The sequence below is a fragment of the Quercus lobata genome, chromosome 1 (assembly GCF_001633185.2).
Source record: "Quercus lobata isolate SW786 chromosome 1, ValleyOak3.0 Primary Assembly, whole genome shotgun sequence".
Lineage (NCBI taxonomy): Eukaryota > Viridiplantae > Streptophyta > Magnoliopsida > Fagales > Fagaceae > Quercus > Quercus lobata.
In genome coordinates, this window is record NC_044904.1 from 1,927,928 (window position 1) to 1,945,948 (window position 18,021).

Genomic DNA, 18,021 nt, shown 5'->3' on the forward strand with positions numbered 1-18,021 from the left:
ATTTGATGCTCCAAACCACAGCCCTCTTCTTAAGGGAAATAAACAAGATCCTCAATTCTTAGGGTCTGTTTGGATAGAACTTATTTTGCTGAAACTGAAAACTAAAAATTGAAAACACTGTAGTAAAATAATTTTTAAATGTGTAAATAGTACCGTGGGACTCATTTTTAATGAAAAAATTGATAAAAAATGAAATTTGTGGGTCCATGAACAGTGCATCCGTGCACTGTTCATAACAGACCGGTCAAAAGTTGCGACTACTGTTGCATGAACAGTAGCCGCTTGTGGGAAAAACGCGTGAAAAAAAAAAAAAAGGAAAACGCAGAAACACAATTAAGTAAAAACGCAACGCTATCCAAACACACAATTAATCTCATAAATGCTTTCCCTCATATAAAATAATTATCACCGCTTGTCTTTGTAAAGGACATTATGAATTAGATAATTTAGATACATCACATGTAACATCTCTCACACATTATATAGATGTCATTCATCTATGAGATCCATATAATGTAGGAGAGATAATACATGTAGCTAATACATAAGATACCGCCTCATATAAAGTTATAAACTAAAAAAAAAAAAAAAAAAAAATCAATAGAAACATTACAATCATCATTTGATATTTGAACTCTTTTTTAAAATGTAAAATTACAAAAGCAAAATCAATATGTACATATGATATATTATATATGAATTGAGTTCAAATTACACTTGGTATAACTCTAAGCGATATTACACCACTTAATAACTTATTATTAGATATTAATTTTGACAAATTTACCGTTGGATTACATTATATTCATATATTCTTCATGCTTGCAAAATTTCATGGTGATCAAAGATTAATAGTCATGGTATCAATTAATTGTTTAAATTCAAGTTTTTGTAGTTTAAAATAATTCATAAAAGATGAGTTTATGGATCATATGGTAAATAATATCCGATTAGCATGAAAATTGGCACGCATGTTAAGCACATATAGAATATGTAATTTAACAGTAAAATTCTTAAAATATGAATTTAATAACAAGTTATTAGGTGATGTAATATTACTTACACCAGGTGTAACTTGAATCTATCTCATTATATATAATAAGCATGATATTACCATTGAGGACTCACGCCTAGATATACTAATGCTATTTCCAAACTATATTACTACTCATACCATAGAACAAAGAATACTCCATATAGATATGAAAAATAAAAACCGTTTCAATAAATGTGGCTTAAAGTTTATTTCCTACTCTTAAGTTGCCCACTAGTACTTGTGGGGTTTCTGTTTATAAAGTCAATATAATTAGCCGCTTTTATAGGTCAAAATTAAATGTAGCAAGTAGAAAGTAATTTTGTCTCGTTGTTTTTGCAATTAATTATGATACGCACAGTTACAATAAGGTCATTGAAATATTAACTGATTAGCCCCACGGCCCCCACCATAGTCTAAGAGTGTATTTGGGAAGCGCAAAATCTAAGAGTGCATTTGGGAAGCGCGAAACGCGCTTCCCATACGCACATTTGTGTTTCAGAATTTTTTTTTTTTTCCAGCCGTAACTTTTTTACTTTTCTTCTGTGAACAGTGCTCTCGTGTACTATTCATGGGTCCATAAACTACACTTTTTAGCAACTTTTTCATTAAAAATGGGTCCCACGGCACTATTCACACATTTAAAAATTATTTTACTACAGTGTTTTTCAGTTTTTAGTTTCAGTTTTCAGTTTTCAACTGTATCCAAACGGACCCAAATGTCTAATATGTTGCAGCATTGACCTGAGATTAGTTGGTAGTAGGGGTGTGAAATGAGTGGGTTTGTGGTAGGTATAATTGGGTTTGGTATATAAAACTCATTTACCCATTAAAATCAATTTAACTAATTGCTTTTAATCCAAATCTAATCCAACCCAATTATTATGAGTAAACTCCAACTTACTCAATTACTCAATTATCAAAATTACCAAAATGCCATTAAAGTGAAAACCCCAACACTTTCTTGGATTTCCTTTTCCACTCTCTTTAGTCTCCATTCTTGGAATTAAAAAATTCCACATAAACACATCCACATCAGCAATTATATTAAAAATCCAAATAAAAAAATAATTTCTTTTCTTTTCTATTTTCTTTCACTTTCTTAGTAACCAAATAGTGCAACAAATACAAAGAAATGTCATCTCAAACTCAAAACTTTCCTGAAATTTCAAAAGCATCTGTCCTTGAAACAAATAGAAATTCTTCTAAACCAAAAAAAGAGAAAAAAATGAACACATCCTTATCAATTGCTCCATTCTTAAATTACCCAAATTTAAAAAAAATAAAAAATAAATGAAATCCCATAATCAACATTGCTGACCCAACTCGCCGCTGCAACGCTAAACAACATCACGTCATCGTTCCCCGTAGAATCTCTGAAGGCCAAGTTCTCTGACCAAGTCTCGATCCGATCCATCATTTCCAGACTCGACGGTGGCGCCGGGCTCACGGGGCAGCGGGTCCGGGTCGGAGGATGAGTCAAGACGGGTTGGATGGCAGACAAGGACGCCTTCGTGTTCTTGGAGCTAAACAACGAGTCGGGTCCCGGGAATCTACAAGTCATCGTGGACGCTGCCCTAGCAAATCTTAGTCCGCTTGTGCCGACCGGCACATGCGTGGCTATCAACGGCGTTCTGAAACTCCTTTGGCTAGGATCAGGCAGAAAGTGGAGCTTCGGGTCAAGAAGGTGATCCATATGGGTCAAGTTGACCCGGCCAAGTACCCATTGCCTAGGACAAGGCTCACCCTTGAGTTTCTTAGGGATCGTTCACCTTTGCTCCAAAACCAACACGGTAAATCCTTTTCGTTCTTTGCTCATTATTTTATTATTGTTTTTGAGTTAAATGAGACTCAATGAGTTTTTAGTTAAAACCTGATAATCACTGGGTCTAATTGGGTTGATGCCCATTTAACCCAACTAATAATTGGGTAGGTTTGAGTTCAATTAGAGTGGATGGGTTTGGGTGAGCAAATGGGTTTAGGTTTACTTTCCCACCCCTAGTTGGTAGCTTGATTCACATGCGATTATGCATACTATCTCAGAAGGGAATACATAAATTGGAAATATAAATCCTTTGTGCCATTTTTTTGTGTTGTATTTTATTTTTATATTCCATTAATTAATATATATCATGTATTTGATTTTTTTTTTCCTAATAGAATATAAAGTAGAACACATAAAGTATGATAGAGAATTTATATTCCACAAAAGAGGTAATATGCACAAATTAGAATCATTATTTGATTAATTTCCTAAGCCTAAGACTTTTTTGAATGTTTGGTAGTTCTTTAAAATTCCCCTCTCCCATCTCTTTCTTCTTGCCATTAATGGCAACTTTTTAGATCTAACCAATGATAGACATGTTAGGTATAAAAATTGTTCACCATCTTATTTGAAAATAGAAAAGTGATAAATTATGATGGAAACAATATCACTTTTACATAATTCATTATTAGTGCAAATCGCAATATACCATTTCGAAGTTGTGAAAAAAGCTTCATGTAAATTTTTGTGTATCTGAACTTATTGCGAGAATGGTTTCAAGTTTCATTACGTGATCCAGTTCTGGTAGAATAAAAAATTAACTAAGCAACTGGGGTTGCAGAAATTCTTTTATATATGGATAAGTTCCCAAGACTTCTGACACTAACGGAATCCTAGGAATTTCTTTTAACATTATATTTATCCATTGCTGGTTCTGTAAGGGATATTCAGTGGCTTTTCACAGAGAATCAATCATATATCCATCAATCTATGTCCGTAAGTCTCCTAAAATTGGCATGGCGTCCATTGACTTATGGATTTTCCATAGGAAAAAAATCATTTCAGGAAATAAATTGCTAGCATAAAATAAATAAATAACTGAAATGTTAAATATTAGGGCATATTGCATTTATTTACATCCTCTCAAAGTAAATGTACAATTTTTTTTTTTTTAAAGTTACAGAAGAATATTTACATCATAAACAAAATAAGATGAAATAAAAATTAAATTATCGAAATGCAAGATAACACTTGTATCACAATATCAAACTAACACTTGGAAAAAAAAAAAAAAGGTTCCATAAATTCAAATGTTCTTATTCAGACCCTACATCATCAGAACATATATATATATATTGCATAATATTATTACTACAAGTATGCTGAGACAATGGACACTATATATATATCTCGACAATGAATGGTCAAATTTACAAGAAAATAATCTCTCTAGGTAATCAGACATACGATCTTTGTGCCCAATGTGCACGACCTCATGGGCCTGTAAACTAAAAACTAGGGACGGACAGTGACTCCTGGGGATGCCTCTCCTTTGTTCATTTCGCAACGCTCTTTGCCTTAATTTCCGCAAATCCTTGCACTCCTTATTATCTCTTCCAAAAAATTTAAGACTTACCATTAAAATGAGTTCCTAATACAGCTGAAAATCTTGTTGAATTTCTTCACAAATTGATTATCTAAATAGAACAAGCGTGGGAGAATGAGTGAATTCTAGTTCGCTTGATGTATTAGACTCAACAAGTTTTTGCTCCTCTTCCACATCAGCAAGTGAATTCAAAGAAGGCATAGTTATCATCAAATCAAGGTTCAAATCAGGCAAGCCACAAGAATCATCTTCTAAGCAACTTCCAGCATCTGAAACTTGATCACAATTTTCAACTTGGGATTTCTCTGATTGATTATTGGCATGAGTTTTTAAACCAGAAGACATTGCACCAGCAGAGGCATTCGAGGTTTGAGGGCGAGAAACATTAATGTGGTTCAACCGATGATTATTTGGATCAATACCCATGTTCATCAACTTTCTTCTTAGGTGAGAGTTCCAATAGTTCTTTACTTCGTTATCTGTACGCCCTGGCAATCTCCCAGCTATAAGTGACCACCTAAACAATCACCATTAATTCAAAACTTGTAAGTACATTAGCAGATATTACAACCTAAGAACATTTTATAACCAAATAATTTAAGTATGTTAGCATAAATTATAGATGATGCATTAGTGCCATGCTGAAAACTTTGCTTGACAAAAGTTGTTTTTATTTAATAAATTGGTGGGGATAACAATAAATTCTTTGTTTCTATTGTTATAAAGTGTAAATAAGGTAATTAGACTTTGAATTAAAGGGAGAACTGCTGCTAATGGTCCATATAGGGACCATTGGCGGCAACAACAATAAATTCTTGATAAATTGGACAACTTTTTGGAGTAATTGCATTGACAAAATACTTTTTTTGTATTATTTTATGGGATAAGAAAAACAAAAATAGGGGGAACAAAAGAATAAGAAAGAAGATGAATAATGGTAACATATCTCACCTGTTGCCTAGGAGTGCATGAAGCTTAATGATAAGATCTTCTTCATCTTCAGCAAAGTTTCCTCTTTTAAGGTCTGGACGTAAATAATTTATCCATCTCAGCCTACAACTTTTGCCACAGCGAAGGAGCCCTGGTCAACAAAAATATGAAGAAATTAGGCAATATTCATAAAAATTAAATAAAACTCATATATATATATATATATATATATGATCTTTATTTTTATTTATTTATTCTGGTAAGAAATTAGGGAGAAGAAGAGGTGTGATTCGAACTCCAGACACCAAGTGGCATCACAGAAGGTGGTGATACCACTGGACTATTAGCTTGAACCACCCTTGCTTGCTCTTTTCTTAGTTGTTGAGGTGTTAATTTGAGATAACACATACCTGCAGCTTGAGGGAGGGTACGCCAGCAACCTTCACCATTTTTCCGAATGTAATCTATGAGCTTCTGGTCTTCTTGCTTGGACCATGCTCCTTTATTTGTGTCTAGCTTATCACAGCAAGGCTTCCTCATTATACAAGCTTGTCAATAACCGAAGAAAATAGAAGAAAATGGAAGAGGATGATGAGAAATGGGTTGGGGATGAGAAATGGAGGTGTATATATATTAGGGTCTGTTGTATGTATGTGAGAGTAAACAAGGTTGACTTGGACCGGTGGTTTGCTCATGCGTGACTTGCATGGGTACGATAGTCTTTAAATTTAGAGAGAGAGAGAGAGAGAGAGAGAGAGAGAGAGAGAAAGAGAAATAGAAATGGCAGAGTTTGACAACGTTGTGTTAGTTAGTTGCCGTTTAGTATTAGTCTTTATCGCACACATCTCTTTCTCACTGGTTTACCTTCTTCTTTTTTCGTTTTTATTTTCCTTGTTTCTTTTTATTTTTTGGGGGGGGGGGTCCTTGTAATTTAGTATTTAGCAAATAGAATTTTCTTTGATTTATTTAAAGCATTTTCCGAAGCTATCATCATAGATGGATAATATCAGTAAGTTTACGATATATCTTTTCACAATTTTATTTATTTATTTATAATTATTAACTTGACATGTTGTTTAGTACATCATAAAAGTGGTTTTAGTGATATGAATTTAGATAAAAGTACTGAAATTCTAACGAAATTTATTAATTGTGAAAAAACAGTTATGTTAGATAATATTGATGAGAGTACAAAAAAAGACTTACAACCTAAAAAAAAAAGGGGAAGCAGAGGAAGAACAAGAAAAAAGTTGGCACAGTCACATGCTTTCCAAGTTGACTGATAGTTTCCCATAGGTCTCATCTATAACTATAAGACTTTTTATGAATTAGCAGCTAGCAAACAACCCCTCCAGCTTGGTGACAATGTGCATTAGGCTTTACAATCATGGTATTGATGAATTGATGATCTTCTTCAACGTCTGCTATTAAAAATCACATGCAGTGGTCTAGAAGACATTTTATTTTTCCTTTCCTAGCGTAAGAAAGCAGGGAGAAATCAAGAACAACAATTCTGTGGTTCAGATTTAGCATAAGAAATATATTCATGGTTTCGAAATATATTGGCCATAAACTTAAGATTTCACATATTTAAAATTATTTAATAAAATATTCAAAGTAGGAAAATGCTTCAAAATTTTCAAAATAAGATTGGAAAACTCATCCAGCAACTAAAATATTTACCCATTCTCATTTCTAATGGTTGAGTAACATTGCACTTAAAAAAAAAAAAAAGAGTTAATTTTAGTAGCATTTTTTTACACTAAACAATTTGTTTATACAAAACAAATTTATTATGTTCTCTATTGTCATTTCTCACTCTAAAGCTCTTTATCAATTCAATTGTCTGATTTTCAACCAAAAAGAAAGATTTGTCAGACACCTATAATAGTTTTACGGCCCTAATTTTAAAACTATAGTTTGCCAAATGCTCTAAATATTAAAATTAACACTTTTCAGTTAAAGTTCTTTATTGTAACAGCTATACAAACTAAAACTTTACTTCCTACAGAACCAAAAAAAAAAAAAAAAAAATCTTTACTTCCTACATTAACACCAAACGGGCCCATAGAGTTTTTCACTGAAAATGCTCACTAAAATTTTGAGTGTTTGACAAATTATAGTGAATAATTCTTTGAAGTCATAAAAGCTCTGAAATTCAGTTTCAACCTTAAAGTTATTTTCAGCTTTAAGAACCACCTTAAAACTCTTTAGTGAAAGTGTCAAACGTTTGCTATTCTACTAAATGAACTTTAAAATACTTTACCCTGGGAAATTTTTGTGTGATAGTAGTTTTCGTTAAACCTAACCTCATCTTCTGAAAAAGAATGATATTGGCACGGGATAAAAATTATGGAGGACTCAATGATGTCAACAAAAAATAAATTCCATTTGTTAAAAGGTGATGAGTATTTTTTTATTTGGCTTTTTATTATTATTATTATTTAATTTATGGGTATTCAACCTATAAACCAACCCTTTTTATTGTTTAAGTTTCCAACTAATTTATTTGCCAAACCAACCCTTTTTTAGAGATCTAGGACGAGAGACTTATACTTGAAGCTTCCTTTCAGCACCTCTACCTTTTATTTACATTTTGTTATTGAAATTATATAGATTTCTCTCGAAATTTGGCAAAACTATGTACTAATTATATGCACAACTTTTGATGCATAAGGTTTGGCAAAAATAAAAAAAGAAAAGAAAAAAAGTCTTTTTTTTTTTTATGGAAAAAAAGTAATTTTATTTGTGTAACATACCCCCTCACCATCCCCACACGCCGCCCCCCCCCCCCCCCCCAACCAAAAAAAAAAAAAAAGGAAATAAAAGAGTATTGATGACATTGTAGTTGTTGGTTGGATAAGTAATCTATCACAATTGAAGAATCACTACCTATCAGTCTTGGCTTATCTCTATTGGTCTATATATCGTCCTTAAGGGTTCATGATATTTTATCATATTCTCTCATTTAGTTTAAATGGTAGATCCTCCTCTTGTAAGAATAAGGTGGGGACAAGAATATAGGTGGTGGATGAAATCACAGTCAGCCGTACGCATAGGCCACTAAAGGCGGTGGTCTTTTTTTTTCTTTTCTTTTTTTCTTCCTCAGAAAAAAAAAAGGGACTCGTGTGTGGCATTCATTGTCTACGTCCTATAGTACAATTGGGTAAGCCCATGGGTACCACCAGCTCGAACTGGAGCTCGAAAACTCCAAACCCACACACATCCCAGGCTTTATTGGTTTCTGGGACTTCTAGAAATTACAATTGCAGTCCTCGTGAGAACTCGAACCTGGGATGTGATGAAAGTTTCAGCAGTCACCTACCAGTTGTACCACACCCGCTGGTGGTCTAAAGGCGGTGGTCTAGGTTAGAGAAAGGCCCCAAAAAATATCAATACGTGATAATTTTTTTATTAAAAAATGAGTTTTATATATATATATATATATAAATTCTTAAAAAGACTAAAAAAAATTGAGTAATGTTAAAAATATTATAAATTTTACTCTAGAAGTCTTACAAATTGATCTGTCACAAATCATAAAAAGTAATTTATAGGCACATCAATTTGTCAGCTTTTTGAAGTAAAATTTATAATAACTTTATCATATTTCAAAAAAATTATGGATTACTAAAAATCCAAATCAATCAGTATTAAGTGAATTAGTCATATTAAAAATTAAGAATAATGAATTTTAAATAAAAAATTATAATATTAAGATTAACAAAATATTATTTAAATATAAAAAGACTCATTTAAAGTTATCATCTTAGGTCTCCAATTGTATTAAATAGGTCCCGAATGAAATTACAAATTCAAGGTACACATGTATAACCTACTAATCACAAATTATAAATATTATTTTAATTTATTGGGTTATTTTATATTTATTTCGTTAAATTGACACATATGTTATTTATGACTTCATTTATTTTCTCAATTAAAATAAAATTGACCCAAAAAAAAGAGACATCTATGCAACACCTAAATTAGACAGGCTGTCACATTTTTTTCCTTTATAAATATGAAATAATTTGAGGTTTGAACTCCAAATCTTTTATTCGATAACAAAATACTTTATCAATTGAAACTCTGTCACTTATATTAAGATTTTGTGTCCTCTAACCCTTACCCAATTCTTACACCATATATATAGCTGTAGCTAGCCCCAATCGAGGAGGCCCCCCAAATGAACTAAATAAATAATAAAAAAAAGGTTATCTTATACATATTAAATTATATATTTAAACCCTACCCTCTTTGATTCTCTAGACCAAAAATCCCCTTTCCCCCAAGGAATTAACTTTTAGAAAAATACAACATATTGTGGATCTTATATTTAAAATAAAAGGCGAAACCAAAAATGACATGCATGTGATTTTTTTTTTTTAATTTTGACTCTTTTCTTTAATCTTTTCATAATAAAGGAAGAAGCAACCGTTTTAGATTATACTTCGTTTAAAAACTATACTTTCTGTTTTTCTTCCTTGAATTCATTCTCTTTCAGACCTTTAGCTTCCCTTCTAAATCAAAGTACCAAAAGTATTATCTAGATTGTGCAACTGCCATATAACACACGTACCCCAATCCCCACCCGGTCACCCCATAATAGTTAACTACATATATATGAAGACAACACAAACATCATCATAGTTCTTGTAGGGACACAGTTTGTAGCCCAAGTCCAAGATGTATGAGATTTTGGCCCAAAGAGCCCAGTACAATAAATTTGTAGAGAGTGGGTCGAAGAACTCGGCCCTAATGAATTTGACAACGGCTAGTATGGATTCAAAAGATGATCAAGAAAAAACAAAGAAAATAAAGTTGAATGAATTCAGTGTCTGAGAAGGTATTTTGTCATACAAATCAATAACAGTTTGATACAAGTATAATTTTGATTGGTTTAGTATTCTTCTCTATTTTTCGATCTCTTCCTCATGGAAGGTCCCTTACATTATATAGTTCCCTTTAGATCATCTTGATCCTCCACTTGTTGGTCATTTGAATCTTTACTTGAGTACCTGTCTCATCAAACACCTTCTTTGGCATTCTGTGAGTTGTGGTGGCTAATGCAGCACTGTTTAGAGGTCTTCTACACATAAATGCGGTCAGAAAAGTAGCTGTAATGCATTCAATGCGATGGTAGCAGCTTTCCCTTAGATATTTTTGGATTCTCCTCCTTTTTGTATGTTCATGATGCACATCTTTATCAATGAAACTTCTTGGAAGGTCACCCTGATTGTTAGAATACATATTTGAGTTGTACTTGTTGTATCTGAGGAGTTATTCCTCCTCGGACCGACTTCTCATTCGTATCTTGCTCATTAAATCCTGAGTCTGAATCATTCATTATCATTTGTTCCTCTTTGGACTGCTCATACTTTCGGCCAAGGCCCAATATATAATTTGGGCCCTTAACCCTACAGTTCTTTTGATCAATATTCACATTATTGATTTAAGAGAAGCACTTTATCAATTATTATCCTCAATACATTTTAAAACTAATTCGAAAAACTATCCTTATATTTTTTGAAACCTTCTTCTTTTTTTCTTTTTTTTTCTTTGTGTGTGTCTGAGAGAGAGAGAGAGAGAGAGAGAGAGAGATATGCAGGGACTGTGGAGAGTGTTATTAGGTTTCACCCTATTTGTTTTTTAAGGAAAAGACAATTTCATAGTTGGCATTTGTTAAGTTCTAAAAGTTTAGAATAATTCGCAAATCGTGAGGACAAACTTGTCTAAATATAAATCTTAGAGTTTATAGAGTATATTAGACAATGTTCAAGGTGCTGTAAGTCTAAATAAAAGAAAAAGAAAGTTGCAGATTTAGGAAATTCGAAACATACTAGGTTTGACCAATCAAGAAGAAGACTTGACCGATCGACACAAGAATCTGCAGAATTTAATTTTGGCCCAATAGCTCATTAAGCCGATTAAGTGATTAGGGTTTCAAATCTATTTTACTAAGTATTCAAAGGAAAGCCTAAGCCACATTTTGTTATGATTTTGGAGATTCTTTTTTGAGATCTAAAAGGTACTATGCCTTCTCCTTTCAAAATCACTACCGGAATTCCATCTACACATTATTAGAACTGGTAGATTTGAAGTTGCTACAACAAAATCATACATAGCTAATGATTTAAAGTTTTGAGTGAGATCTTAGAGTCACAAACGTGGGTGTTTGTGTGCGACAAATTTAGATAGAAGAGTTTGTAGATTTGAAGCTACATGGGTGTTAGGGAAAAATCTATTGTATAAATTCCATTCTATTTAGTGAATTTGTTGCCTTGAGGATAGTTTAGATTAAATCCTCCCCATGTTTTTTTACCTTGAAATTGGACGGTTTCATTGGTTTTCTTAGGTCATCGTATCACTTGTTTTCTTTACTTTTCCTCACTTAGTGATATGATTGTTTGTATTTGACCTAGATCTGAATAATAAACTTAAATAACAACTTGGTTAATTAATTAGGTTAAACAATCTAAGTATACTAGGGTCTAAACTAACAAACAACATTTAGTTTTTCAAGAATACTTCTCTAAAATATAATTGTGCACTTTGTTTTTTAAAATTATTTATTATTTATGAGATGTACTGAGAATTTAAAAAACATGAAAATGTACAATATTTTTATTTATTAAAAAAAATCATTTTCATTTTTAGCCGTGAGATAGAATCCCTCAATTTTCCTTAAAACAAAGAGGACCCTAATTTTGGGAGAGAACATGGCCTAATTTTCAAATTATTAATTATACTTGTTCTGTTTAATAAATGAAAATTTAACTATACTATGATGGTTTGTTTGGATTGAAAGAAAATAGAATAGAACTAAATGAAAATTATTTTTTCATATTTCTTTTATCAAGACATTTTTCGCCTATCATATCATGGGATAATTTCCAAGATTATGGTGACGTCTTATTTATACAAGACACAAAATATCTATATATATTTTACCCCAAAAAAAGAAAAAAGAAATATTGGATGCATGCCAAACAAGTCTTTTAATGGGCTGTTTGTACTAACTCCCTTTACGTAAAGACCATGCACAGAAACCTATAGTAAGTTTTTAATTGCATCTTCAGAAGGGATTATAGGAACTAGACTCTATTCCTATCAAAAGGGAAAATATATAAATAAATAAAAAGGAAAATGCGTACTACAGGAGTAGTACCTTTTTCTTTTCTTTTTTTTGATGAACAGAGTAGTACTTATTTCCGGATCTCATTCATAATATATTAATATATGGATAGAAAGGAAATGTACTACAGTGTTGTACTTACTGCTTGAGAACCAGGTACATATCTACTGCTGTGCATGTGAATAGTCCTTGCAAGGAAGATTGTTAAAGCTGACAGCCAAATTTTCTGTTGGCCAAACTAAGTTTTTTTATTTGGATTAACTAGAGGTCAAGCATAGCCAACTGTCAGAATTAGAGATCTTAATAATTTGAACCCATAAACAATGAATAATCATCATCATAATCAACAATCCCATTTAAGGGAATAAATTATAAATAACATTTTTTTTATCATGCAATAATCTAAGGAGAGAGAATTTGAATTGTAAATATCTCCGTTAGAAATATTAAAATGTAAAAATTAGCATTGAACTGTATGTTTTACTTATGATAGAAATTTTATAATTATACTTTTATTATCTGAACAAGCACTAATTAAATAAATTTAAATACTACTGATTAATGACTTAGCAACCAAAAATTACCTAAGGTCTGAAAATTTCTACTCACATTATTGTTTTTAGCCATCGCACCCTTAAAAAATTAGTAATCAATGAGAGAGCTAGGACAACTACTTTATGATATTAGTTTTTATGAATTTCAAGAATTTCCATCCGCCAGTCATTATCTTGCTACTCTGGCTTCAAATGCAAGTCTTATTCGTTTGGTTGTTACTCAAAATTAGGAGTGATTAATGGTTTCATCTTTCAAGTATAAGATAAAAGCATCATATATATGGCCATAATTATGATAATATAAGAACCAACTTGGGAAGCTTGCCAACTTGTTATTCATTATTTCAGAACACCTTTGTTGAAAACATATATAGGTTAATTAGTTATATCAATTTTTCTAACTCTTAACTTTGTAGAAAAATCCAAAAACACTTGGCGCTTATCAAATTGTTAATGTCTCTCTCTATAAATTATTACATCATGGATATAACCATCTAACTACCATATAAAAATTACTGAGATGTGTGACTGATAACTGACAATCTTATTCTTAGTTCTACCACAAATAATACTTGAATGCATGGTCAAAATAAAAATTCTAGCTAAGACGTGAGGTTGGTCAACTATATAATTAAACTAAATATAATATATATTAATATTCAAATTTTAGTTAATATTAATGGTTTTATTGGTTTACGATACTATTCAAGATTGTGATTCGACAAGTAAAATTATTTATGTTAATTTTTTTTTTCCTTTCTTCATATGGTAGTTAGATGGATATAACTATATATCTAACTACCATATAAAAATTACAGGATGTGATTGACAACTGATAATCCTATTCTTAGTTCTACTACTATTTATACTTGAATGCGTAGTCAAGTAATAGTTTAAGAGGTGAGGTTGGTCAACTAAACTAAATATAATATATTTTCAAAATTTAGCAAATGCTAATGATTTACGAATTACGATACTGTGGGGACCGTTCGATCAATAGACCCATAAAGTTCAGGATTGATTTAGGAATGTTGGGCCCGCAGCCCATCTGAGGATGCATATCTGTCCGAGGAGGTCAAGTCAGGTCATAATGTAGTTACTGAAGGGGATGGTAGTCAACATTACAAGGGTAGGGTTCTGTATCCGTCCGAGGACACCCTACTCCTCGGCAGTATGCGTCCGAGGATGATCAGGACGTGGTCTTATTGCAACTAGACCTCAGAATTAGGTCACCGTGAAAGATAGAATAACCGACCAAGGGAGAAAGAGATAAGGCAAATAAATATCTATCACTACAGCTGCCTCCGCATTAATGACCTCTGAACCAACTCTCTGGCCGCATTAATGTGGAGGTGATACCTGAACAGTAAGGAAGCAGCCTTACAGCTGCCCATAGGAAGTTCCAGGAGGTGCGAGATGGGACAGAAATGAGTCCTCCGGACCCAACCTACACGTGTGCGGTGAGGATGGAACACAAAGGGGGGTATATAAACTAAAAGAAGAGCATGAGGAGGGGGGATGAAAACAAAAAGAAGAAGAGGGAGAAAAACAGAGACAAAAGAAAGAAGAGAGCAAAAGTAGAGAAAAAGAGTTGCCTTGATCACTAAAGAAAACGATCGTTGTACCAACTTTAGACTTTTAGTATGCATGGGAACGAATCTTTTTAAGGGAGATCACAGTTAACCTAGCTCTTTACACCCACGCTCTACAAATCATATTGTCTGGGCCTTTTTACGTGCGAATCCAACACTGTTAAGGTTCGTTGCAAATTGCGTCCTTACAGATACCATTCAATATTAAGATATATTCAAATCACGTAAATTTTTTTATGTTAATTTCCTCTTCCTTTCTCTTTTATTTATAACTAAATTTCCTAGAGAGACAATCATCAACAATGTGAACTCACATCACATGGAGACTGTGTGTGCATTAAAATTTATATACACTTTACCAATGCACCAAAAAGAAGTTAAATTAAATGGGAAAAAAAAGGAGAGGATATAAATAAATGGGTCTAACTTACTCCTATTCTTATTTAATTTTTGCTCCTTGCCATGAACCTTCTGTTAAACGCTTTAACAATATAATGTATACAATTTGATCATAATAACAGCTGTTGGTTTTATTCATCATCTATCTTTTGGTTAATAAAAATAATAATAAATAAAAAGCTTTTTTTTTTTTTTTTTTTTGTCGGTTGAATTTGTTTTTGTTTAGATCGGTGGAAAATGGAGTTAAAAAAGTCTTTCATCAGAATATCTTTTTAAAAAGTTGCAAGTTAAATATTTAAAGCTCTCTCTGGTCAAGCAAAAAGTTTTGTACATTGTTAAAAGTAATCACTTTTTCTGCGACACTTCTCAACCAATTCAAATTCAATATATCCTGCAAATTAAGGCTGGCTTAGCCATTAATTTATTTGGTTCTAGATGATATGGACCTCTCATTCAAGTCTTTATTATGTTTTTAGGTAAACAGGAGACTAATACAACTAATTTAATCAGATTATTGGAGCTAAGCGGTGCTTTCCTTTCTAGTGTTAGTTGTACTTGTAAGTGTTAAATAGATCTTAATTAAAGACTCAAACTCTCATTATAGTTTTTTTTTTTTAAAAACAATAAGACAGTAAGATTTGAAATCTATCTTTATATAATCAAGGGCGGTTGCAATTGTAATTCAGGGGGTTCAATTCAGGGGTTCAAATGAACCCCCTGACTTCAAAAAAAAAAAAAAAAAATTTATATATATAAAATATTTATTATTAATTTAATTACTTTTAAAAATATTTTTGCACAATTTGGCTTAAATCTTGCACTCCCTGATCACAAATCAATTTAGCTCAAAATCAAACAACATAGATCAGCTCATCCTAAAACTAATTAACAACACAAATCACTCTTCCTTTCTCTCATGAATCTCATCTCATCTCTGTTCTCTATCTGATTTTCTATGTATCTCTGACTCTAAGAGTAAGATGTGAGTGTTTGTGAGTTCTGAATGACTCTCTTTATTATAAATTTATATTATATATATGTGAGAATGTGTGTGTGTTTGTTACATGTGTATATTGTTATCATGTTATAACAATTTTTTATTATAAAAACAATTATTCAAGAAAAAATTGTAAAGTCAATGATTGTTAAATGTATCATTAATGTATAGATGAGTGTGGTTATGTGGGTCAATAATTAATATAAGGTCAATAATTTATATAAAAAAACAATAACAAATAAATAATGACAACTCCATAAAAATAAAAATATTATACAAAATTAACAAAATAAAATGGTCACATCTACATTAACAATAGATAATGACAATTGGTAATAAACTACCATGTGACGATTTCAAAAAATGAAAACTTGTAGAAAGAAATTGTAAAATTTCATGTATTTGTGTTTTTTTTTTTTTTTTTTTCAATAACACAATGTATTCAAGTTTTCTTCTTATTAAAATTTGTTTAATTTAAGTTTCTTATTGACCCCCCTCAAGAAAATTTCTGGAGCCGCTACTATATATAATAATTGTTTTTTATCATCCAACTAAGACGCCAATAGATTTTTCAGTTTGTGTAAATAGGACTTGAATCTTAATCTCTTTTTCGATAATAAAATACTTTATCAATTAAACTAACCCATTATAGATTTGTCTAAAAACTCTTGCACATGTTAACAAGCTGACCATATATATTGATTTCTAACTGTATGTTAGTAAGAGATAAGAGAAAATAAATAACTCAATGTTTTGTGGATATGTCATCTCTTGTACAAAAAATTAAACAAGAAGTGAACGGTGTCAAGAGCTTGATAATTAGGGACCTGAAGCATAAAATCTCCCAATGATTGGACTTTGGACTGCTTGATGGGCATGTGTCTCTCATGCATGAGAATGGAAGAAAGACAGGTAAAGTTTTTCAAACACGAGAGAGAGAGAGAGATTACATCTTTTAATTGAATTCCACAATTATAAATTTATAATAATATTAATTCTTTATCACCAATTAAACAAGTTGATTCAGATTAATAGAAGGTAATTAAGCTAGCTAGTCCGCGTAGACCACAGACTTAGATTAGGGTGCGCTACAATTAAGTTATTCTTTGCTTAGTTAGTTTCCAAGGAGACCAAGGAAAGATTATTAAAATATAAAAAAAGTAATCTTTCATTTTCTTTAAGGTTGAGAGTTTCACAAACTCGATTTAGAATCTAAACTTTACGACTAATGTCAATTTTTTTGAAATTACAAAATTTAAGCTTACGCTATTAGTCAATTAACATAATTATACATGGATAAACATAAAATTAATCCCAATCACAAAAAAACAATCACCCACAAAAACATAAAGGTATTTGTGAAGAGGAAACACTCAATTATTGGACAAATTAAGAAACATTTATAGGGCGTCACAAGCCAAATAGTAACTATGTACTTAAACCTCCAACTCCTACTAGCAACTAATTTCACAAATCTTTCTTCTCACAAGTCTCCGAATTGGCAATTGAGCGTCTAATTGCAATCTCCAAGTCTCCTTAGATGTTCTGGGATTGCTCCAATGATTCCCAAGCTCCAATCAACACCAAAACTCAAAAGGTAGTAATAGGCGTGATGATTTTATTCTCCTCTCATAGAAATTGGCAAAGGTGAGAGGAAGAAGGAAGAGATATGAGAGGATTTTTCCTCTCAGGTTTTGGGTTCTCTCTAGCTCTTCAATGTAGGTATTTCCCTTGCTGAAATTCGTGGAAAATGAGAGTTATATGGTAAGGGTAATGACTGGAATAAAAAATAAATTTGTATTAGAATTACTATTTCATATCGTACGAATTGAGGGAAAACCTTTTTGTTGCAATAGATTTTCAAATCTTGATTTCGTATCTCAATCCGATTGATAAAAAGAACACAGAGTTACAACTTCAATTTCAGCACTTGCATAACTTCACCTCACCAATCCAATACAATTAAAACCACTACAAAATTACATGAACACAGAGTTTAAGATCAAC

At 31.8% G+C, this 18,021-nt stretch overlaps 1 protein-coding gene across 1 annotated transcript; it reads right to left on the reverse strand.

Annotated features, from left to right (window-relative positions):
- Positions 1–4,081: 4,081 nt before the first annotated feature.
- On the reverse strand, positions 4,082–5,957 carry LOC115973900 (myb-related protein 308-like). The gene is made up of 3 exons (XM_031094145.1): positions 5,745–5,957; positions 5,356–5,485; positions 4,082–4,921 (listed from the first exon to the last, which is right to left on the reverse strand). The coding sequence occupies exons 1-3, from the start codon at positions 5,872–5,874 to the stop codon at positions 4,492–4,494; spliced, it is 690 nt and encodes a 229-aa protein (XP_030950005.1). The 5' UTR covers positions 5,875–5,957; the 3' UTR covers positions 4,082–4,491.
- Positions 5,958–18,021: the final 12,064 nt, after the last annotated feature.